The sequence below is a fragment of the Pholcus phalangioides genome, unplaced genomic scaffold, assembly GCF_987345545.1.
Source record: "Pholcus phalangioides strain wild (caught in Gottingen) unplaced genomic scaffold, Ppha-v1.0 ptg000042l_1, whole genome shotgun sequence".
Classification (NCBI taxonomy): Eukaryota; Metazoa; Arthropoda; class Arachnida; order Araneae; family Pholcidae; genus Pholcus; species Pholcus phalangioides.
In genome coordinates this window covers 7,730,792-7,756,267 of record NW_028301628.1, presented here as the reverse complement: position 1 = coordinate 7,756,267, position 25,476 = coordinate 7,730,792, and the positions used below count along the sequence as shown (strand labels likewise).

The following is a 25,476-nucleotide window of genomic DNA, read 5'->3' as shown; positions in this document are numbered from 1 at the left end:
AAATCTACGAAACGCAATTTCGGAAAACAACGGCATCCGAAAAAAAATGTTTTATTTATTTTTATTTTTTATAGACAATTCGAAACTTAAAATGATTTGGAATGATTATGGATTGATATGATCAATTTTTCTGTTTATAAAGTTTAACTACGATTAAAATTTGTAATTATTTAATGTGCGGGTTGATGGTAGGCTGACCATATTTCCTCGTAAGAAATACGGAGAATTGGGATTCTAAATACGGGAAAATACGCGACATTGCCAATTATCGCCAAAATGACGCCAAAAGTAAACAAAGTTGCTAAATATTGGAGATATTACGTAGAAATCAAAATGGCGGGAAATAAAGCATTACTGCGAATTGCAGTGGATTTAAATGAATTCGACGAAATAAAACATTCACCAAGACAAATGCGAGAGATTAATATTCTTATTTGTAATTGAAATTATCGTAATCTAATTTATGAGCGGGTAAATAATTTCATTCTTTGACTTCAATAATGAATAAAATTAAATGTAAGCTTCGTGTAAAAAACGGGAAAAACCGGGACACTTTCACTAAAAAGTCGGGACGGCTAAAAAAACAGGAAAAATCGGGACTGTCCCAAGAAACACGGGACGTATGGTCACCCTAGGGTGATGGTCAATGTGTTACCTCGCTGAAAAATTAAAGCAAACAGTTTTATCAATTCCGATTAGTTGCTGGATTCTTCCGCAATCCTGGTCTATCGCCATCGACGAATTTCTGCCCGCTTCACCTATACTGATAGGGGAATACAGATTTTAAAACTCCGAAATGAGGACACGCGCCCTTGCCCTTTCGGCAACAACTCACTTACCTCTGGTGAGAACAGATGGCGCCACTATACTGAGGATATATTCTGTATAAAACAAAAAAAAAACAGAAAAAATGTTTTTTCATTGAGTTTCGAATTTGAAAACTGAAATTCCTTCTGTTGTTTTTTTTGTGATCAATTTTTCTGTTCATCGATCTTAACTGTCATTAAAATTTGCAGCTATTTAAAGTGTGGGTGACGATCGAGTTTTACTGTATTGAATTAACTAACATTTGAACTAATTCCAAGGAGTTGCTTAATTATCTCATATATATATATATATATATATATATATATATCTGCAGTTCTCACCTTTTCGGCTTGCGGAGCCCTTTCTAGTACATAATGTCTATGGGGCGGAGCCTCGTAAGGCATATTTTTTATTTATCTCCATCAAAGTTACTGATTTACTTTTATTATTCACTTTTTTTATATCACTTATAATTTTTTTTTTTCTTCAAATTTACAGTTTTTTTATATTTTTTTCGAGCTGCCGCAGAGCCCCCGGACAGTTCACACGGAGCCCCAAGTGCTCCACGGAGCACCGGTTGATAATCGCTTATATATATGGTTTGAAAACTCAGAAATGAGAACGCACTCCTTAAACTGAAAAACAATACATTTCTAAATGAGGTTACCCATGGAGTAATGAATGAGTGGAGGTTGTAAGTGGATTACAACCTCCTTGGAGGTTACCAGATTCGAAAACAGAAAGAAAGACGCCTTCGCACGCACAATTGGTAACGCCACTTCTTTCTCCAATTTTCACAACAGATAATGTCACTGTACTAAGTATACTGACCAAAAGGAGAAGAAAAAAGCCACCTTAATATTTCTTCCCAACTAAAACAGAACGGCACTAAAAAAAGCACAACAGGTTCTTTTTTTCTGTTTTTTCAAATTTTGTTATTTAAATAACGGTCCCTTAAGACAGGGGTCTTCAAAACGCACGGCCCGTGGGCTACATTTGACCCTTGGAGCTGTTTGTTGTGCCCACTGAACATTTTTAGAAAATGGTTGAAAACATGAAAAGATGATTAATTCTAGAAATAAGGCAAACTAATTTCGAAATTAATTAGAGAAATAATTGCTGAATTAATAGGAGAAATACTTCAATGAATTAATAGGAGAAATACTTCAATGAATTAATAGGAGAAATACTTCAATGAATTAATAAAAGAATTAAGGAAAAAAATAATTCTAGAGTCAATGTGAAAAATAATATTCTAGAATTAATGAAACAAATAACTCCAGAATTAGTGAAAAAAAATTACTTATAAACTAATGAGAGAAATAATTTCTTAATTTGTGGTAGAAATTATTTCACAATTAATAAATTGATAATTGCATAATTATTGAAAAGAAATTATTTCAAGATATATTACAGGGAAATAATTTCAGGGTTATTCAAATAAATAATTAAAGAATAATTTAAAACAACTTGAGATTAAAATTAATCATAATCTATTCAATTCGTAATTTATCAGAAAATATTTCAGAATTGGTGAAAAAAAGTGATTTCAGAACTAATCAAAATTGATGAAGAAAAACAATTTCAGAATAAATGTCTTCATTATTTTTGCCCCACTACAACTCGGGGCCCTATCGGCACCTTCTAGTAAGATGTCACTTCCTTTCTTTCAAACCGACCAGAACTCAGGACTATCACCATCTATGGGCGATTTACTACCTAGTGAGTTGTACCGGAAGTGTAACTGTGTGTGTACCTAAAAGTCTGAGTGCGTATGTAGTGTTGTGTTTGATTTTTCATTGCTGCCATCTATATTTCAGAAGTGAAGTGAGTGATGTGTTATGACTAATTACTTTTGTACTTTTTGTAGGTCTGTTGATCTCTGTGGCGAGACTTTTTAAAGGGGGAGATCGGCTCGCATTCGCGCCTTGAAGTTGGGAACAACAGAATACCAACTTCAGCCGACCACCACTGTAAGATGTCACTGTAAATTACGTGAGTAAGACCCTTGCAAAAAAATCTGGATTCTTCTTACAATTATAAATACCTCAGAGCATGAGTTGGTGGCCCACGGGCTTCTTGGGCAATTTAAATCTGGTGAATCCGCTTATTGTGAATTGTTCCCACCGTCTTATGGTGTAAAATGGAATTGCGGTCAGTTTTAATGCTTTGTGGCATTTGCCTGGAGCATGGCGAGGTTTTTTTGGCCAATAACCTTATATTTTGATGAATTTATTGGCATTTCAGAAAGCTTCCATAGCCTTTTTCATATCATTTCGGGCTAGCAGAGCAGCCTCAGAATAGCACTTACCCCACTTGGAGGCTACTTGGGTTCTTGTATTCTGGGAATTTTTAAAAACCCACAAAAACTCTTATGTCAACAAAGAAAAAGTGTTTCAGAGCGAAATTATATTTGTATTTGAAAAAAAATTCCCCAAGAATTAAAAATTATAATAATTCCGGAATCCTGAAAAGGAGGACGAAAGGGTACGTTCCTATTCTATATATTGTAGTACTATACTACAATATATAGAATTTTGGGCTTTTTGCGAAACCTTTACAATTGTGAAATTACAATTGCCTGTTTTATATTTTTATTTTGATAAATTTTATCTTATTACTTTGTCTTCATGCAAATAGAAAACCTAATAACATTGCAATGTACTTTGGTTCTAATTGGCGGCTAAACAAATGGAAATATTCAAAAGAAAAAAAATTATATGTATGTGTATCACTTATGTTATTATTTAATTATCTTATTTCATCTTTTTTTCTCTCTCGCTTATGTAAACAGAGAAGATATCAACCTTGTAGGCTTCCTGGAAGGACAATGGTCCCTTGGAGCCACATGGATGCCTTTTTTTGAGTGTGCGCTCAATTTGATGTTTTCATGTGTGTATTTGTGTAAAAAAAAGAAAGGGCGAACTATCCAAAACGTAGGAATACGCTTGAAATGACATGAAAAAGGAGGACGTTTGGGAGAAGTCTGGTAAACCTATTTCTAAACAAAACAGAGCTGCTATTTCTTTTTCTTTTTTGACATTCAACCAAACTGAAAAACCCACGAAAAAATTGGTTTTTTTTCTCTCAAAGAAAAAAAAGAGGAGAAAAATTGCGGAACTCTGAAAATTGGACGAAGCGGTGAAATTTCAAAAACATATTGTTCCGGATAATTTTCCACAAGACTTCGAGATTGCAAAACAAGAAGCAGTTCGACGGACAAACGCAGATTTATTTACAGAACAGCAATTTACACGTATTTACAACGTAATCAGAGAGCTGACTGCTCATCGAATCTCTCTATTCGAGTCTCTTTTAGCCTCTCTGAGCCTGTCTAGCCTCTCTCAGTCTGCCATCTTGTGAGCGCCACGGTATTTATAACCCGGATAGAAACTTCGAGAAAAAGAACATTTTCCACAGAAGAACAGCTCCACAAAATTCTGTTTCACAGTTTCCTAGTCGGCGGCGCTACGGTATGGAGGGGCGGGACCAAAGCTGCATTAAAGATCTTGAACCGCTTTGGGCGGGACTTTCTAGATTTTTCCCTACACGCCCTGCCAGTTCTCCACCAATCTTCGTGCGCTTAACCGAAACCAGTATCATCGATATTTCTGAACGCCATCGAACAAATCGCGCCATCTATCGTCGAAAGTTCGTAACAGTATAAGGAAGCTTGACATGAGATAGAAAACGAGTATGTCGGATGCGTTCAGATACTCCTAATTATTGATAACCTTCGAGGAACCTGGCTGTGGATATATACAAGTGTAGCGCACAGGGCCTGTTTCTCGCATTGGTAAACGTGCCAGGGCCCACAAATCCTTAGATCCTCAAAATTGGCTGCATTTTACATTTTAGGCACGACCCACTTTCCTCCATCCCTTGCATGCGCCTCTGTCTCAAAAAAGACTGCATGTAAGCGCCCCCCAAAAATCCATATTTACCAAGGGCCCGAACTTAAGAGAAACCGGCCGTGGTAGCTCACTTATACGTTCCGATGCTGCCATCTGACTTCCGAATAGGAAGTAAGTAATTGACGATGCCTTTTTTTTTGGCGAATCTGGATGTTGTTGACTTTTTCTTCGGAACCGAGCACAACTCCAGTCTGTTGCTATTGGGCAATTTTCTAACGTTTTGCTCCCCCCTCCCTTTACGTAAATGAGCTGTGCCAGAAGTGTGTGTGTGTCTATACCAGGCATCTTCAACCCGTTGCTCACGAGCGCCACGGTGCTCCCTGAAGCAACTAGAGTGCTCAATGCTCGTGATCGATTTCGTGCGCGTGAGCACGAAATCGCGAATTAAACACCTTGTACAAATTACATTCAAGAACTGAAATCATCCTGATTGCATGCATTTGTATGACAAACTTGTCGTTAAAAGGTGCTCTTTTTTATGATGGGAACAGGCAGTGCTCGCTATTAAAAAGACGTTGAAGACCACTGATCTATACGTTCGTGCGTATTCAAAGCTGTGTGTGTGTGTGTGTGTGTGAAGTTGGTGTGATTATAATTCAAACTGTGAGTGAAATGTAATGATTGAATACTTGTGCTGTTGTAGGGTTTGTTGCTCCACCTCGTAATTTGAAAATTACTGTAGGAATCTGAAATACCAATTTTCGGTATTGAAATGAGTGTCCAGAGCCTTCCGTAGGATCCATTTTGGGAAGGGGGAAGTTAACGGCTCGATATAAAATCTTTACCCGTACGGGACTATCTTACGCATCCCCCGTCTCCACCCAGTTTATCCTAAACTCAAAAATTCCTAGCAAATTTTTGTTTACCTATTTTGACAGGGGATAAACAAAGAGTGCTCTTAGAGCGGCATCTTGTGCGTCCGCACGGACCAAAAGCTGCCTGCGATGGGGATCATGCATTTCAGCACTGTGTCAATATCAGCCCACAACTGAATCACTGCGCAGTGAACATACATGCTTGAACGCTCAATCATGTATTTCAAATTGATACCGAACATTTGGAAAATATTTACTTATCAATGAAATTTGGATAGAATAGACAAAGATTCGGAATTAAATAAATCTACGATAAAACAATAGCCAGTATGAATTTGTTGAAAATGTTTATGTTGAAATTCATCTAATTTTTTTAACCATAAAATTTTGTTGGATGTAACTAAGTATGGTAAAACTGAAACATGAACACTGAATATAAATAAATAATATTTTGATTATTCATAAATGACAAACAACACTGTTGGATTATTACCCAAATTGAAAGTAAAAAGATATGAAGAAACGACTTGAGAATTAGGTTTGGTTTTTTTTTTATTTGTTCTGATAGTGCTGAACATGGTAATTCCACTTCTTAGCTATAAAAAAACAACAAACATTTGAAAGACTTTGTGAGATCACCACAAACAGAGCATGCTGTGATGCAAAACATCATGTTTTCGAAACACGATTGCCGCCGGATAATTAATTATAACATATGCTGCTTTCACACAGATTGCAAATCATTCATCGTATAGTTCCTGAACAAAGACAAGTTGATCGACACGCCTGATACTTCTCAGTACTATGGTCATCGCAAAGCCAATTATGCCACGTGCCGTTCAATTCTTCGCAGTTCAACCACAAATCTGCGTATGGACATCCGTTAGCTGAAATGGAAATAAAAAAATAAATTCGCGTTTATTTTGTGTATGCACTAGTTTTTTCTTTTGCTATGAGCTTATCTGATATTTTAATTTTCGATAACAATAATTATAAAAATGTATTCTTTTAGGTTTTCCTAAAGATATTGTGGGTCGAAGTTATCTATAATCTCTTCACACCTGAGCCAAAACTGACTATTAAAAACTTTTTTTCGTGTATCAAAACTTTTTATTTTTTATTTTAGATTAATCAATTAATTTAGGTTTATAACTTTACTAGGACCATTTGAGCTCCGCACACATGTGTACCTCAGGTCTTAACTTGAAAAAGGAATCATTAAAAACCATTTAAAATTTTATGTGTACCTCTGGAGCGAAGATAAGTAAAAACAATCTAATAAACCTCCCTAAATTACATAACCTATTGAAAATAATTTGAAGAATCAACATCAAAATTCGTTATGCAGTACGGTTCAGTGCATTATGAACTCACAACAACAACTACTACTTAACTGTACATGCACTACGAGGTACCTCGTAGACATTCCTCTGCGGAGTTTCTAACAAATCGGTGCGCGTCAGAATGTGTGATCCCTAACGTGTTTATGCTATCAGAGTTGCGCTTGATTCGTGTTATTGCTGGTGCTGCCATCTGCCATCCATATTTTGAATTGAAGATGATAAATGCTTGAATTTTCGTGTTATGCAAATATCATTATGTTAGTCGACAACGACTTCATCGTACATGCACCTTGTACACATTCCTTTGTGAAATTTAAAGCGAATAGGTAAACGTTGAAATGTGCGTATATATGATTTGTATTCAACGTGAATGTTTCTGAGTTCCTGCCTTTATTTTTCAGGAATGTTTGGATGTGCATGTTCAAGAAGTGCTATCACCTTTTTTTCTGAATTCGGAAGCAACAACTCAGCAGGGTATTTTGCTTATTGTGTTAAGTGTGAATTTTTTAAATTTTGCTTGCGTTCACCCCTCGAAGTTGGAAAAGCACAGAAAAACCTCAAACTAATAAGCCTCAATAATTATGAACTCACTGCATAGTCTTCCGAATTGGCATTTTCCGCCACACTGAGAACATGGCTCGCCTCGGCTGTAAGGTCGGTTGAATCGTTCTGGATGATTACCACTGAAAAATATTTGAAAGGGAATTTAGTTCATTTACAGTGATGCCACATGAAAACTGAAAAGTAATTTTGTCAAAATCTCATTCGATATAATCTAATGTGTTTTTGTCGTCGTGCAATAAAAAAATAATAATCATATCACAACGTTCCTTACTTTCACCGGCAATGTCAGCACTACTACCACTAAACCACTAAACCACTCAGGCAGCTTATAAGCATTGTCATGGAGAACAATGCTTATAAGCTGCTAAAGTCTTAGGAATTCTAATGAATTGGTGCCTGCCGGAAAATGCTGTGTACGTGGATTGTTTTGGGGGAATGCGTGAGAAGTGCTGTTGTCTGCAGCAGAGGCAAATTCGTGGTTTTATCGCTTCCGGGCTAGTCAAATTTTGCTTCCCTCCTCCCATTCCAATTTGATATTTTTGACCAACATTTATTAAAATTTGTCACCCCTTTGAACTTGTCACTTTGGACTATAATCTTGTCACTATGGGCCGTGTCAAGAGCATCATAAATTCCTGGGCAGTGATTTTTAAGTTACTGGCCAGAAATATCTGCCTACCAATTTTCGTGTTTAGCCCTGAATATTGTTTCTAGATCTCATCATTATCATGAGACCCCCCCTGCACTCAAGGAATGAGTCGTGGAGGGGTGATGTTTACGTCTGGTCGTCCGAAGAGTCCACGACTCATTCGTGTGAATTCTGACCACGAGGTCCTGATGACGGCTCTCCATTGAAGAGCCGAAACGCGTCGACCATTCGACCATTTGAATTTATTTGTCTTGAAAACGTGGCAATTTTTGTATAAATTAAAACCAGGCAAAGTTTCTCATTTTTGTGATAATTATCAATTGGTTATTGTTATCAGAAACCTGGAGCCCAACGTGAATCTATTAAGTGGCGTGTACTGTAATAATTTTTAAAAACCCAATTTCTTAAATAACAATTATTGTGTTTAATGATATCAGCAATTAATACTCGATAAAATTTCAACAAAAGGAAGTACAGTATGCACTTACATCGGACAGTAATTGCACACATATGAATAATATGGAGTGACTGTAACATCCGGGCCGCAATAATGAAAACCACATCCGATTCGGTGGCTGCTATACCAAACCATCTAAAAGATCGAGAATAAGGTAATGATTAGGGCTATGATCTGTGACTGCATATATTACTATTTTTACGTGATAGAGCATATTCTAAGGATTTCAGGGTATTATTTTGCATATTTCTGCGTTTTCAATGAGAAATATATATTTTTCCCCTTGCCATCCCATCTTCTACTGAAAGACTTATAAGCACATTCGTCCTAGTGATGATACCAATTCTTTCGCCCTCTTCAAGCTAGCGACCGAATTTTACGAAGTAGACCTGCGGTGCCCAGGGCATGGAACCAGAGAGGGCGCAGATTTCACATTTCAACTTTACAAGGAGGGCGTCAAAAATGCGGGCTTGTCCCGGCTGATCAAGCATCTAGTTGCGACCCTGGCCGCATGATTGAACCATGAATTGGGCAAGGGAGCAGCGGTTCTCAAAAGTTTGATAACCACTGGTGTAAGGTCTTACCTGAGTGTAATGCCCGACGACGTTGGGGTCGTTACCCTTCTCATCATAAGTGAAATTCATCCTCTCGGCGAACCAAACTTTAATCGCGAAAAACCAAGGCACCTGCACGTTAGCTACGAAAATATTCTGGCCGCATGAACCAAAATCTAAGAGAGAGAGAGAGAGAGAGAGAGAAAGAGCGAAAAAATAATTATTTATTACTTTTATAGTTATTTTTCCTTCTACTTCTTCTGATCTAAATAACAGATAAAACCTCGAAAACCAAATCACGAGAAATGATAGCTGACCGTCCGTCCATCGTCCAGTAACGTTATCGTGAAGCAAAAGCTTGCAGGATTCTGCCCATCTTTGTGCGTCTTCAGCAGCATCGTCATACCAAGTCTGCAATACGAAAACGCGTCAATGAATTACGCACAGAAACTTTAATCGATCTAAAAAATATGTGAGGAAGTATCACGAAATATCAAGTAAGGAAAATTAATGGTGTCAGACCCCGGCTATGATGAACTTCTGGAACTGAATATATCCAATCTCATGATGGATAATTGAGATACATATAGTTCTCTCTCACGATATACTCAATGGCGTAGTTATAGCGTGGGGAGGTGGGGGGGGGGGTTGCCAAGTGAGCCAAGTGAACAGGAAAATGAACGAACAAAAGATCAATTTGAAGTTTTGTTTTGTCTCAGGTACGACCCTGAAACGAAACGCAAAGCATGGAATGGCGTTCTCCTGCATCACCTCGTCGGAAAAAGGTCAGAGCAGAAAAATCACTCATCAAAACGATGCTAATCACCTTTTTTGATAGTCAAAGCATTATCCACAAGGAATTTCTACCTGAGGGAACGACGATGAATGCTGCAAGGTACATTGAAATTTTGACCCGTTTCATGAAACGTCTAGGCAGGGTACGACCTCAGTACGCACAACAAGGTTCATGGTTTCTTGTTCACGACAATGCTCGCCGTCACACCGCCAATATCGTCAAGCAGTTCCTGGCAAAAAAGGGGGTGGTGCAAATTGAACATCCACCATACTCGCCAGATCTCAATCCTCCAGACTTCTTATTCCCACGATTCAAACTCGCTTTGAAAGGAAAGAGATTTGACGATATTCCTGACATCCAACGAAACGTGACGAGGCTTTTGAACTCCATCCCAAAAGACTTCTTGCAAAGTTTCCAGGACATGTATACGAGATCTCAGCGGTGCATAGTAATGGGAGGTGACTATTTCGAAGGACAGTAAGGTAACTTTCGTTAACATTTCATCTACGTTAATGTTACAGGACTATTCACTGAACTTTATTGTCAGAGGTTGTATATATATACATATGTTTCTCTCATGATTAAAATGAGAATAATTCTGCCGAAAAGTTGAAATATTTTGAAGGAGAAAAATGGCTTTAACGACACGAGTGACATACAGAGTGAAGGACGTTAAGGACTAGATCAGTAAAAAGCAGTGTTTCCCAACCGCCGGGCCGTGATATCATTCATATCGGACCGCGAGTGATTGGATGTTTCTTTTTACCCATTCATTTATTGTTAGTCGTGTGTGGGAAGCCAAGCGGGTTATAGCACAAGATGGCGAATTCAAGGAAAGGGAATGGGTAGTCAAAGAAATTAGAAGAACTACAATGGAAGAAGAGAGGGAGGCAAAATTCGTGTAGCCCACAGGCGGCCAAACCACAAATGCGCCTCTGTATATACAGGTGACGTCGCAAATAATTCTGAAAATATTAATGATATATCCAGTAGTGAGATTTAAATTATATATGCAACGTGGTTCACTGATAATGATAACTGATTTTTTAATTTAAGCGCGAACATATTGGGCGCCTACTTGGAGAGAGCCCTCTATAGACCGGTATATTGTATACTGTATTTGGATATACAGTATGTGGCAAAGATAATGTACTAGGGTCGTTTGATAAGAAAGCTAAAAAAGGTGTTTAAAATTTTTGTTTTGGACAAATTTTATTTTATTTTTGAACATTACCTCCCCTTCAAGCTCCGCGCACTTTCTCCAATGATTTTTGAAATTTCTTTTTCCCGTTGGATAATTACGTTTTCTCTAACCCCTCAAAGAAGTCATTTATACCTGCGATGGCCTTTTCAATTTGATGGGGAAAAAAATTTCCACTAAGCGAAACTTTCAAGGTTCAGGAACAGGAAAAAGTCACAAGGACCAAATCTGTTGAATTCAGTGAATGAAAGATGGGTGGAAAGCCTAATTTATAAGATTCAGCCATTTCAATGGTGGATCTGTGAAATGGAGTATTGCTAAGTCAGGGGTCTTCAACCTTTCAGACATTGCGTGCCAAATTAAGCTTTCCAAGGAGCTTCGACAACCAAAAATATCGTGGTATTCTCGGTTATTAAACAGGACTCACAAATGTATATATATATAATATATTGTGTGTGAACACTTTTATTTCTGAATTTATTTCTTTCATTAAATTTGACTTTTTATTTATTTTCAAATAAATTCCCTGATTTATTTGAATTAATTCTTCGATCGATTATTTCTTTTATTAAATCTGACGTTTGTCCCGATTTAATTCTGAAATTACTTTTTCATTAATTTTAAAATTTCGTTAGTTGTGAAATCATTTCTGTCACAAATTCTTAACTTTTTCATGAGTTATTACTTTTAACAATTCTGAAATTACTCTTGACAATTCTGTGAAATTATTCTTCAAAATTCTGAAATTACGCTCAATAACTCTGAAATTACATCTATCAGTATTTCTGCAATTATTTCTTTCAGTAATTCTGTAATTATTTTTTCATTAATCATAAATTTTTATCAGTTATGAAATTAACTTTTGTAATAACTCAAAAATTATTTTTTTAACTCTGAAATTATTATTTTTTCAACTCCAAAACACAGGGCCGTCAGTTCAACTTTTTCCGGGGGGGAGGAGGGGGGGGGGGGCAAAGCACATGTACTCAATGTGTATATATATATACCATTTTTAGTGTATTTTCGAAAACCGGGGGGGGGGCAACGGCTTCCCCCCCCCCCAAATGACGGGCCTGCTCCAAAATTAATTTTTTCAATAAATCTAAAATTATTTCTTTCATTGAAGTGCTTTTGAGCATTTCTGTTAAATTCTGTAATTATGTACACCTTTTAGATGCCAAATTTAGCCTCTATACGAATATGTAGCCTATATACGAAATCATAGACCTCAAAAGCTGTTTCAGCTCAGGGTCCCCCCAATTCGTTACGACGACCCTTTTAATGTATCAAATGCACATCATTACTATTCTAGGCCTACAGGGACAATAATATGGCATAGATAAATAAAATAAAATCTGGAAAAAATCTCACAGTTAACTGAATACAGCAGCACAGATTTCAGTGACCCAGAGAGCTTTCTTTAACGATTTTTTTTGGATTTTAATTGTTTTCTATGCAAAAAAGCTATTTTGTAGAAATCGGCGACCACAGCAAAAAGCTCGGGCCATGGGTCGAAGATTCCTGGTGAAACAGGGCTTTATTTGTGCGCCAATTTCTCCGTGCATATCACTGGCTCCGGCACAACTCACTAATTAGTAAATTCCCATAGCGATAGACCTGAGTTGTGTTCGGTTTGAAAGAAAGAAAGCATGCCACTGGCTGGTGTATTTACCCGAGCTCAGTTTCACCTGCAGCTGTTCTTTCAAAATTTCCCAAAAGTATGGCATAATATTTTATGCTCTTATTGTTGTCGTTGTATTGTCCTGTATTTCAAGGGACAAACCAAAATTTTCCATATTATTCAGCTGTTGGGAGGGGATACCTCTGGATCCACGCCTGTTCCCAATGCTTCTTCATGGAAAGGGGGGGGGGGTTGGAGACCATAGACGGACAAAGATGCCAGTTTTACAACCGATTCAAAAGTTCGAAGAAATTGGTATCGGGTAAACTGGTATCGCACGGGTGTGAATTAGCCTAATCCTACAACTGGATGTGTTGTCAAAAAATGCTTACCATCATAAGCATGTCACTGGCTGGTGGATTTACCCGAGCTCTGAAAAAGTTGTGAGTGAGAACGATCTTCCTCTGAGTACCGTTGTTTTTTGGGTCCAGATCTTCTTTTGGGATTGCATCTCCGTAGAGTTTGGGCCCTAAAAAAAATAACAAATACATATCAGATGACAGATAACTGGCTGAGTGAGGAGATATCGATGTATCAGGGAAGGGAAATTCATCTCTGCCCCCACGGAGGACTCGAATCTTGGTCTCTCATTTGCCGGACGAGTGCTTTACCAACTAAGCTATGAAGACTTATTAACAAGGAAAAGCGACGTCTTTCGTCATACACATCAGACGGTCTAAAGGCATAAAATATTCGTGATTTTAATCTCGAATAAATATCAATTTTATTTCTTTCAGAGCCATCTCTCTCGAATAAGAAAAAATCCGATTTAAAAAAAAAACAACTTTAATGAAATACGAAACTTAACTCTTCATAACCAAGTACTTTCATAATTATTCAAATATCGAGTTAAACTTACTTGAAAATCGTTGACCATCGACTATTATTCCAATTATGGTGATAAATATTGCGAAAGGAATGCAGAATATTTTTACGTTGTCAAATACCCCCATCTTTATGGACTTGCTCTTTTCTTGCTTCAAGGTTATGAGAACTTGCCACTACATTTCATTGCTCTCTATCAAAAAAAGTCACGTTTGCATTCATTTCCTAGCATGTATTACGTATTCATAACAGTACGGCGAATTTTATCTAAGTGTAAATAAAAACCTCATCGATTACAATAGTACAGGCTAAGGCGCCTATTCAAGAGGCTATAGTACAAACGAACCTGGTTAATTCGAATTTTAGTAATTCCCCTTGAGTGGCATATTCAATTTATTGTTGAGATTACTTGTTTAATTCAATTCCCCCTCCCCGATAATTTGGATAATTCGAAATTTGATTCAGATATGGGGCGGGGGAGGGGGGTGAGAAGAGAAATCATTTTTAAATTTTTTTTCATGACAAAGAAACTTGCATTCGAAATTACTAGCAATTATCGTGTCAGGAAAATTATATTGTTGTCATCTTTAGGATATTTCATCAGCTTCAATTTTCACCACTTCATTTCTAAGTGAGTATCAGAATTCTTATAGTTACTTTATGTATTTTATGTGATTAAATACACATCAACCAAATCTTTACTTACATCACTCGATTTCTCAACCCCCCATGTCTTTTGCAAAATGTGTCTTTTCTCTGAATTCCAGGCCAACTTTTATTCACATCTTATTCTTTATTCCGTGGTTTAATGTTTTTTAACCAGAATATAACATTTTTCCTACATAAAATACAAAACGCTTCAATATATATATGTTACTGTCAAAGCTCAAAATTGCCCACTTCGTGAAGTGGCCAGCCCAGCTAATCCGGCCAATGTCCGAAATTCGGTCTTTCACCGGCCCCTATATGTCGATGCCTATACATCCCTATATATGCATCACTACGGTATCGATATTCAGATTCCTTTGATCGTTAGGATTACGATAGCTAACTATAATAATTATGGTTAGCTATGCTAATTATAAATGGCCATAATTATCACAAAAAAATACGCCAATGTGGTGATGACCCGGAATCATAGGGATAGATATACGAATGTATAAGGATCGATACATAGGAGCCGGCAAAAGCCCGAATTCGGGCATTGGCCGGGTCAACTGGGATGGCCACTTCGCGAAGTGGCCAACTTTGGGCTTTAGCAGTAACATATACACAGGCCGCTGTGGTGGTCGAGTGGTTATAGTGACGGAGTCGCATCGCGGGGACCGGGTTCGAACCCCACTGTCGCCATAGTGGTGGTCAGCTGAAGTTGGTTTTCTATGGTACCCAACTTCAAGGCGCAAATGCGAGCCGATCTTTTCGTCAAAAAGTCTCGCCACAGAGAACAACCAGTAACAACAGGCCTACAAACAGTACAAATATTCAGTCATTACGCATCACTCACTTCATTTTTGTCTCAGATATAAATGGCAGCACTGATAAATCATACACAACAGTACTCACTCAGACTGTTAGGTAAACACACAATTACACTTCGGGTACAACTCACTAGGTACTAAATTGCCTATGGCGATAGACCTGAGTTGTGCTCGGTTTGAAGAAAAAAAACCATATATACAGGGTACGTAGCAACCGGGGGGAGGGGGGGGGGTATGACATTTTACTGGCGAAGCGTTAATCTTAGAGGTATACTTCCAATTAAAAAAAGTATCAAAATAACGTGTTGTACTACAAACGTGTAGTAATAACGTGTAGTAGATATGTCAGTCATGCTTCGAGGGGTTGTATAGTTAGTGAAATAAAAAGTTGAACTTTTTATGCAGTCTCCGTGTGCCCCAAAACCCAATTAAAAAGTTGCTTTCCTGAGTCTCCTGATGCCAAAAAAATTAATATTTCTAAGTGCAATACTCACTGAGATATTCGAATTCAAAAAACGGAGGAAAGATGGTGAGGGGAATAGCTCTAAATGTGTGAAAAAAACGTTTTACTCACATTTAACGCTTTTTCTTTCCCAAATTTCCTCCGCATTTCGAATTCGAATGTCTCAGTGAATGCACTTAGAAAACGTGGATTTTTTTTGTTGGGATCAGAAATACGGCAATAACCTTTGAATTGGGTTTTGTGGGACAGGGGGACTGTGTAAAAAGTTAATTTTTTTATTTCAGTTTTTTTACACAGCCCCTTGAAACATGAATGACATACCTCAGTACTACACGTTATTTGTATACTTTCCTAATTGAAAGTATGCCTCTAGGATTAACGATTCGTCAGTAAGATGCCATACCCTCTGTTTGCTACGCACCCTGTGCATAAATATCAACAAAATATGAGATTTTGATTTGTATCTAAGTAAAACGCGATAATTTTGTTATCAGTTTCACACAATGGATTTTGTCTTTCCATTGGCAGCTAGTCTTACCGGATCTTAGATGACTTAATTAGTACTTGCCAATGACAGATGCAATGAAGGTAAACTATTTAGGAAATATAAAAGTTTATGTGTGTATGTGATAATCAACTCCTCCACATAAAAAATGTTTAGAAGCTGGTATGCTGATATCATAGTTTACTGCCTGGTAAAATGTGTTGAAGATTCACGTGTGTCTAGCATTATTCTTCGTTTACATTGGAATACCAATGTCCAAACGAAGTTCCCAGGCTTATTCACCTATAGAAAAAAAAATTGTGGTTGATTTTTACGGATGCGGACATTGGTGAAGAAGTAGAGAATAAAGTTGCATATATATATTAAATCTTCTCATGAAGATGACGAAAACAAATCTAAGAAAGCAACAGATGTCCCTAATCCAAAACTTGCATATATATGTGATACCCCCCCCCCCCCAACGTCAAAGGTTAAAGCCGATTGATCTAATGTATTTGCGTATATATGAATTGACATCATCATCATCATGCCCCTCCTTGACTTTCAAGTATATCTCCGCCTATGGTCGAAATTCAAAACTTCATCTTTCATTCTATAAATTAACTTGCGTACTTTGCTAGAAGATGCAATTTTCGAGAACATCCAAAAGAAAACATATAAAAATTACAATCTTACAAACGAAATAAAGCAGTTTTACCTAATAATTAACTTTTTATACAAGCACTAGCTGCAATAACGAGGAAACCACCACCTTTAACCAAATTAATACATTTTCATAATTATCAAGTGTTTTTGACTTTTCGTGAAAGTTTTGTTATCTTATATCAGGGGAGGCCAACTTCTATCTGTTCGAGGGCCAGAATAATGTTCAGACGCAGTGTCGGGGGCCGCACCAGGAACAAAATTTCGGTATATTAGCCACACGCACAAGGGGAGAGAACTCCGGCATATAAGCCGCACCCAGTATGATTCTTGCTATGGCATCGGGGGGGGGGCACGAATATTTAGACGGAATTCATTAATTAATTAACAAAACTCTTCATTTAATTAAATACTAATTATAAATGATTATTAATTGATTATTAACTGGAATCTTTATTTTTTGGAAAAGAGTATTTATATGTTCTCTCATAGACAGTGAAATCAGCGCAGAAGGAAACCGTGTAAATAGCTGTAGGGTCTACTACAATTTTTTACCAGACCAGACTCAAATGTTTGCCCTATTCCCAGCTCTCAGGGCTGATGGTGGGATTGCAGACGGGATAGTAAACAGCCTAAGGTGTATTTAACGTCAGTAAGAACAGAAGAATGTACGTCAGTAAGCACAGAAGAATGTACGTCAGTAAGCACAGAAGAATGTACGTCAGTAAGCACAGACGGTCAGTAAGACCGGGCTGCTTCCGGTTCCTCATTGGATAGAATTTTCCCAAGTTTTTTTTCAAAGTCGGGAGGGAGATCCACTCCACAAGTTTACAAAACTGAACTTTGAAAAATTTTTGTTGGTTGACACATCTGATTTTTTTTCCAAGTTTCTCGGCAACTCATTAGATTCAGCGAAGTTAGTAGATCCTTTATGTGCGGTCTTAGAAAAATTTCCACTGATGAGTGGATTTTGAAATTTGCTCTCTTCATGGTTGTGAAACTTTTTCCAAGCACTTCGCGATAGAAATGTGGTGTATCTTTTCTCCGATTTTTCAAACGCGGATGACTTAATCTTCTCCTATAATAATTATTATCAATTATTATAGTATACTTAAAATAGTTTCCCCGATGATACAATTACAGCCAGGAGAAATGTGATGATGATCAAAATCTTGTATTGGGAAATATTAAATTCATCGAAGCAGTGGCGTTGGAGCCGGGTTGCTCGAGTACCACCAGTATTTTGTAGTATGGGTACAAACAGCCCCAGAATGAATTCAGAAATTAAAATTTCTTTCATAAAAGCTCAAGTCGAGCAACAAAAGTTAAAAACGCTTCCTAAATCAAAGTCAAACTTCGGTCATCATTAAACAGAATTTAAAATAATTTGTACTCAAGTTAACTGATATTTTTTACATAATTATGTAAGTAAATAGCAATTAATATAGGCACATTACGACTCTTAAATAATGTGCTATTAATAATATAAGGTACTACTGAGATTATATCTTATAGATAGGAAACTAATGACATTATAGCTTATAGATAGGAAACTAATGACATTATTATTAATATTATTATCATCCAAAAGAAATTTTGGTTACAATTCGAAGAAATTTTTAACACGTTTTGAAAACAAATGAACTTTTTCTTCTTCAGTAGAACCGCTCGATAACGGATACCCTTAGAACCGAAGATTTTGTTCGTTAATGGATAGCAAAATGCCTTGAGCCCGTCGACGAAACACCAACGGGGAGGGTCCATTACGGAAGGTTCCACTGTATTATGCTTTCACCACTGTCTTTAAAACGTATTAAAAATTTCTTTGAATAATGAGGTTATTTTAAATTCATTTATCGGAAGGGTGCTTACGGTTCAAATAAGATTTCCAAGTTCCCCCTTAACGTGGACTTGAGCTGCACCAGCACGCGATTGAAAAGTCTCAGCAGTTAAATAGCGGATATTTATGCAGACTGTAATGTAGGCAATCGGAACACGAAGAAACAGATACAAAACAGCTTTGTTTCCGATTGCCCGTTCAATAAAAAAAAAAAAAACTCCCTTGTCTTTTTTCATTAAAACTTCTAACCATTCAGTGCAATGACCGTCTGAGTGACATGTTGCAGGTGCGTTCATTTCGAGCGAAGATGGATCAGATGCATATTTAATCATCAAGATTGAAAAATAAAAAACACGAGATACAGTATGTTACGCAGGGATTGTGTGTGTGCCTGTGGTTTTTTCCCCTCTCGCAGAGGCATATTTATAAGAGAAAGCATAATATAGAAACACTGAAGTTAACATTCTTGGCTCTTCCACTTCCCATTATCAATATTATAGGTTTCGAAACTGTCTCATGACCTTCAATATGTTTTTCATTTTTGCTGGTAAAATGATCTGAGGTCCAGAGGCACCGAGGTGAAAGTTTCCATGGTATACGCAGAGACAGGCTAAATATTTTGCCATCTTTAACGGGTTTTCTCAACTCCTTAGTGTCTATGGGTACCCTGGAGCACGCCAGCTCACATTGGTACCTGAGAATGGCTATTAAACTATTATTCCATGAGAAATAAGAAAGCCATTTTCGGTAATAAATTTGAAAGAACATAGTGCTCGCTGCTCAGCGACAAAGTTTCAAGTTTTCCTCCAGGCACTTGAAGGAAATTAACCACTGCTCTAAAATGTATGCAGGGAACCACAGTGGAAGGCAATGCCATCTTAACGCATGCGCCCACTCGAGCATATGCCCGGGGGACTCAGGAAAATGAGAAGTAGTTGAACTTTTCGAGAATTTGCCAGGTAGGGCCTCAGAAAAATCACTTGGCCTGGGATCCAGGATGATCTTAAGAGAGCCCTGGTGGAAGGGCTCTCAGAGAATTGATTATCTACCTAGAGCCTCAACTACTGTAGATACTCTTTCAGCAAAGGCAATCATTTATTTTGCCTCCTCCAGGTAATCTTGAAATAGTGGTTAAAGGAAGAGTTTAGCGTCCCCCCTGGTCCAGCGCCCGGGACACCACATCCCTCCCCGAAGCCCTCCCCCACCCTTTTCTTGGATTGGGGTTTGGGGGGGGGGGTTTGTTTGTCAAAACCCTTGGCCAGTGGGTTCAATGTCAGAAGATTAGTGTTCTCTGTCTTGGACAGAATTTTAAGCTATTATTTTTGTTAAAAAGGTAAAGTCACACATACACATAAAATTTAATCAAAGTGTTTTTTCCTGTTTTTTGCAGACCAGTGTGGCTGCACCCCTCCACTCTACGGGATTGTATTTCTCTACAGTATTCTGCGAAACACGAGAAAAGCTCTCACAGGTTAGTGGTTTTCGTGGAGTACCAAATGGAAGACCAAACCAATAAATGTACAGTGTGATTATTTCAAAATGGTCTAGTATAGAGCCGCTGATCAGAATGATTTGAAATTTAGCGTGAATACTTCAGAAGGAATGTGATTCTGTTCAATGAAGGGGAAAAAAATAAAAAATTAGTTCAAAACTTCCAGGAGGGGGGGGGGGATGTAATAGCCCATGACACATGATGGTTGGAAGCGCTATAAACGTGAAAAACGCTTTTAACGAAAGGGGAAAAAATGTTCGATGCATTGTTTTTGGCCCTCAGATGCAAACTGAAATCGCAAAATACCATATACAATAACAACTGAGAGTGTTTGCATACTGTTATGTATATGCCATACAGGATGAATCTAAATTCATGAGACAAATTTTTAAGAGGTAATATAAGACACCTATACAAGCATTTTTGGTTATGCATGCAATATGTAGTTGAATCGCAATAGGTAGAGGGTTTTTTTTAGGAAGTGCACAACATTTTTTCAAAAGGAAATATATTTTCCGACGTATTCGCCTCGATATGTGCTATCAACCACTCAAGGGTACAGGGGGTTGTAATGTGATGGGCCTCTTCATGGTGCAACTTTTGTAACGCAAAATTTTCCACAAGACTTCATATCGGTTGATCATTGTTTGACGTTCTTCGACGTTTGATATTTCTTCAATGCTGTACGTATATGTATAATATTTTATGACTTTATAATTGTTTGCCACTTTATTCAATCCTCCCAGTAATGAGAGCTTTTTGAATAGACACCATCATCAGCATCACTTTGAGGGTAAGGCAAAGGATGATCCCCCCCCCCCCCATAGAAATCAGTGTTAAAATTGCCGATTTTAATGTAGAAATTCGGAAATCTGGTGGGGTTTTTTTCTGTCACATCGGTAATTTTAAAAATTGTATTAAATACTCGATTTTTGAAATATTGAGTTCGCTTAGAGATATACGAAGCCCAGGAGATTAAATATGAAGTAATTAGCCGGACCTATATATATATATACTTTTGAGTTGGATATCCATGCAATAACATTGATTTCAACTTTTTATTTATATCTTCTCAAGCATGAAAATTAATGTCTCCGTATTGTCTTTTAATTTTCAACTGCATAAAATTCACATATAGTTTAGGTTGCTTTAAAATTAATTATGGGCCCGTAAAAAGTTCATCGAAAAAAATTCCACACCTTTAATTAAGCATTTTTTGAAGCAGAAACAGGCAGAGATAGATAACTTGAAGTTCAAAGGGGGGAATCGAAATACCTAGCACCCTTTGAAAAAAGAAAAAAAAAAATATTTTTTTTTACGTTTCTTTAAATCTAGATTTGTTTCTTTCATGAGTCACGTAGGAAGTCGCCATATTGGTGAACTTGGACATGGTTTGCATGTCTCTCAAAGAAAGAGAAGAGGGAGATATCAGGTGATCCAAAAAAGCCCCATTGAAAAAAACCCGGACAACGCCGGGTATTATAGCTAGTCTATCTATATATATAAAATTGATTTTCTGTCTGTCTGTGTGTGCGTATGTTCTCTATACAAATCAACAATTTTAGATCGATCGTCGCCAAGTTTTGCGTATATACCAAATGGCTGGCCTGAGTTGAACGACAGGCTACTTTAAAATTTCGTCAGAGCAGGGCAAGTGTCCCAAATGGGCAAAAAACTGTCGGGCAACAATGGTTTTTGGGCCTCAACAATCACTCTCCGAACGTTTACTTCGGTTACCGTGGTTTCCTAGCAATGTGTTTAAGACACGTATATGCCTTTACAATGGTTTGTCATTTCTTCAATGCTGTACGTATATGTATAATAGTTTATGCCTTTATAATGGTTTGCCACATTTTCAATCCTCCCAGTAATGAAGCTTTTTGAATAGACGCCATAATCATCATCATCAGCATCGCTTTGAGGGTCAGGAAAAGGGTGAACCTCATAGAAATCAATGTTAAAATTGCCGATTTTAACTGTAGAAATGCGGATATTTAGTGGGGGTTTCCTGCCTCATCAATAACTTTAAAAATTGCATAGAATTCTTGATTTTTGAAATATTGAGTTCGCTTAGAGATATACGAAGCCCAGGAGATTAAATATTAAGTAATTAGCTGGACCTACTTTCGAGTTGGACATTCATGCAATAACATTGATTTCAACTTTTTATTTATATCTTCTCAAGCATGAAAATTAATGTCTCCGTATTGTCTTCTGATATTCAACTGCATAAATTGATATAGTTTAGGTTGTTTTAAAATCAATTATGGGTCCGTAAAGTACATCGAAGAAATCCCACAGATTTAATAAGGCATTTCTGGAAGCAGAAACAGACAGAAATAGATAACTTGAAGTTCGGGAGGGGGATCAAAATGCCTAGCGCCCCTTAAAAAAGGAAAAAAAAATTCGTTTCTATGTTTCTTCAAATCTAGATTTGTTTATTTCATGAAGTCGCCATATTGGTTAACTTAGATACGGTTTGCATGTCCCTCAAAGAAATAGAGAGATATCACGTGATCCAAAAAGCCTCATTAAAGAAAACCCGGGCAGCGCCGGGTATTATAGCTAGTGCACCAATAAAAACCGAACATTTTTTAAACCAAACTTTATTACTTTGGTTTTTATTCGTGTGGGAACCATCAAGGTCATGCTGAGCGAAACTACTGTGTAAGTTCGTTTGATTGCTCTATAGAATACGGGACACAACAATTGTTTTCCCATATTATTCAGCTCTTGGGAGGAATGACCACCCCCTCTGTATCCTTACTGTGATAAGTGGTAAAATGACTTGTGGTAGATTTTGCGTTACCCAGGCTGCACCATGAGGGAGGATACCAGATTACAACCCGCTGCACCCCGGAATGATTGATAGCACTTATCGCAGCATCTAAAATATGATATTTTCTTTTAGTGAAGTGCTATTGTGCTCATTAAGAAACAACTCTCCACCGCTTTTGCTATTACGATTCTATCGCACATTCTATGACCGAAAAATGCTTGTGTTTAGGTGTCATTTATCGCCTCTTAAAGTTTGTCCCATGAATTTAGAACCACCCTTTATACAGGGTGCATAGCTACCAGGCAGGGAAAAAAACTAGACAATTGGGGGGGAATAGTAATGAAAGTTGGTAGTAATTTTTTAACGCTGTTTTTGTCCCCCCCCCCCAACGTTTGCCGACTCCTCAAGATTGCCGGTGGGAGCAATCGCTCCCTTCACCTACACTCCCCGTTCGGCGAATTTTACGTCCATCGCTGTTAATCCCGGTTCTAAATACTGTACCCAGAACCTGCATATGCATTTGTGAATTTTTTTTTACAAAAACTTCAGCAAAATAAATGATCTTAGTACTGTAACAGATGCAAAACTTCAGTCGCGAGAGTGTTGCCATCTATTAAGGACAGGGGCAAATAAATTCTGACTTATACTTGATGAATACGTATACGTATCCATTCATGCTGCTTGGTGCTTCGTGAGAGTGTGTTTCGTCTGTTTCTCTCAAAAAACATTTTTTAAAAGAATTTTGCATTTCGGCTTCTGACCTAGGGTCATTGGATTGCGAAACTTACAAGTGAGGACACGTGCATGCTTTCTTGGCAACGTCACTTACGCATTTTCGCAACAGATGGCTAACAAATAACACCAATTTTTTTCCAACAAAAACAAACGCATTGTATATGCGCAAAGTATTTTTTTGAAAGGAATGGGGGTATTTTCAATGGAGATTAACTACAGCCCTCTCGGTTCATACAGAAAGTGTATGTGTGAGAAAAAAAAAGCAAATGAATATACACACGATAAGAAAGTTCAGAAACCTTCAAAATGAGGGCCTAAGGAAAAGACTTCAAAAACGTATGAAGAAGCTCAAAATGACATAAAAAACTACGACATTGGCTAGGATTGCCAGTCATCCTCCTTCAAGAGGACATGTTCTTCTTTTTGATGTCATTTCAAACGGTCCTCCTACGTTTGAGAGAATTCGCCCTTTTCGAATTTCTGGTATTATTATTTTTTTCCTGGGGAGAGAGAGAAATTTTTTCCTCAATTCTGCAATATATATTTCTGGTTTTTTTTTACACATTCTTACACACTTTGACCAATCGCGCGCCGTTGAAATTCCCAAAATAAAAGATCTGCCTCCAAGTGAGGTATGCAGCGATGTGCTATAATATATATTATAACCCCGGCACAGCTAGCTCAAGGATAATATGAAAAAGACAGTCCGAAAACCAGCTTTACAAGAAGAAAACCATCCATTTAAGGTTATTTGTTTTCTTTGTCGTTTTATGTATACTGAAGTAGGAAGATAGGGTGGAGCGTTAGCTATTCCATTCAGAAATAAAAACATTAGGATGCAAACAGCACTTAATGCTCATTCCAATACCGAAATTACCTCTAGCAAAAAAAAAAAATATCAACGCTCTCGAAAAATAAAGAAACCTTCTGAGGGTAAAGAAAGATGACTTCTTGCCTTCTCTCGGTCCAGGAAAAGTGATAAAACTAACCATATTGTGTGGGCAATTCATCATTCATTCATCCCCTTCTTTCGAGGGGGAGACAGATCGTTGCTTCGTTCTTTTCTTTCAGTGGTTCTGTTTTAGTCGGGGAAAAACTATTGCGGTAATATATATAATTAGTTCCCCCCCCCCCCCGTTTTCTGTCAGTATAGTGGTGCCATCTGTTGTGGAAATAGGTGAAAGTACCATTACCGAAGGTGCGCATACATGAGCTAACCATATTTCCTCCAGAGAAATACGGGAAATTGGAATTCCAAATACGGGAAAATACGGGACATCGCCAATTATTGCCAAGAACGACGCCAAAAGTGCACAAAGTTGCCAACTATACCTAAAATTACAGAAAAATCGAAATGGTGGTAAACGAAGTGTTACTGCGAATTGCAGTGTATTAAAATGAATTCCACGAAATAAAACGTTCAATAAGACAAATGCGGGAGATTAATGTTCTTATTTATAGTTGTAATTATCATAATATAATTTATGAGATGAAAAATAATTTCAATCGTTGACTTCAATGAAGAATAAAAATCCAAGTAGGCGTCATGTAAAAAACGGAAAAACCGGGACACTTTTGCAAAAAAGTCGGGATGGCCAGAAAAAGGAAAAAAACCGGGACTGTCCCGGGAAATACGGGACGTATGGTCACCCTGCCATCTATATTTAAAATTAGTTGGTGGCAAGCATGTGACAGGAGACGTGACCCATCTTTTCGTTAGTAAATTCTAATAACCTTACTCTCTAAATGAAAACTACGGATTATAAAGGCTACGGATTATGAGGGAAAATGTTGACGCCGCAATTTACCATCATTTAATAGTCAGATTTATTTTCAATATAACACACAATTATTTTCACAATAAGAACAAACACACATCCTGGACAAAACAGGACGTATAGTCATGACTATTCGTAACAGACGACACTTTATTTAC

At 37.5% G+C, this 25,476-nt stretch overlaps 1 protein-coding gene across 1 annotated transcript; it reads right to left on the bottom strand.

Moving 5' to 3' along the window:
- Positions 1 to 6,097: 6,097 nt before the first annotated feature.
- Positions 6,098 to 18,687, bottom strand: LOC149064399 (cysteine-rich secretory protein 2-like). The gene is made up of 8 exons (XM_089254832.1): positions 18,567 to 18,687; positions 13,641 to 13,799; positions 13,114 to 13,250; positions 9,421 to 9,514; positions 9,134 to 9,279; positions 8,581 to 8,684; positions 7,471 to 7,562; positions 6,098 to 6,423 (listed from the first exon to the last, which is right to left on the bottom strand). The coding sequence occupies exons 2-8, from the start codon at positions 13,732 to 13,734 to the stop codon at positions 6,281 to 6,283; spliced, it is 810 nt and encodes a 269-aa protein (XP_089110958.1). The 5' UTR covers positions 13,735 to 13,799; positions 18,567 to 18,687; the 3' UTR covers positions 6,098 to 6,280.
- Positions 18,688 to 25,476: the final 6,789 nt, after the last annotated feature.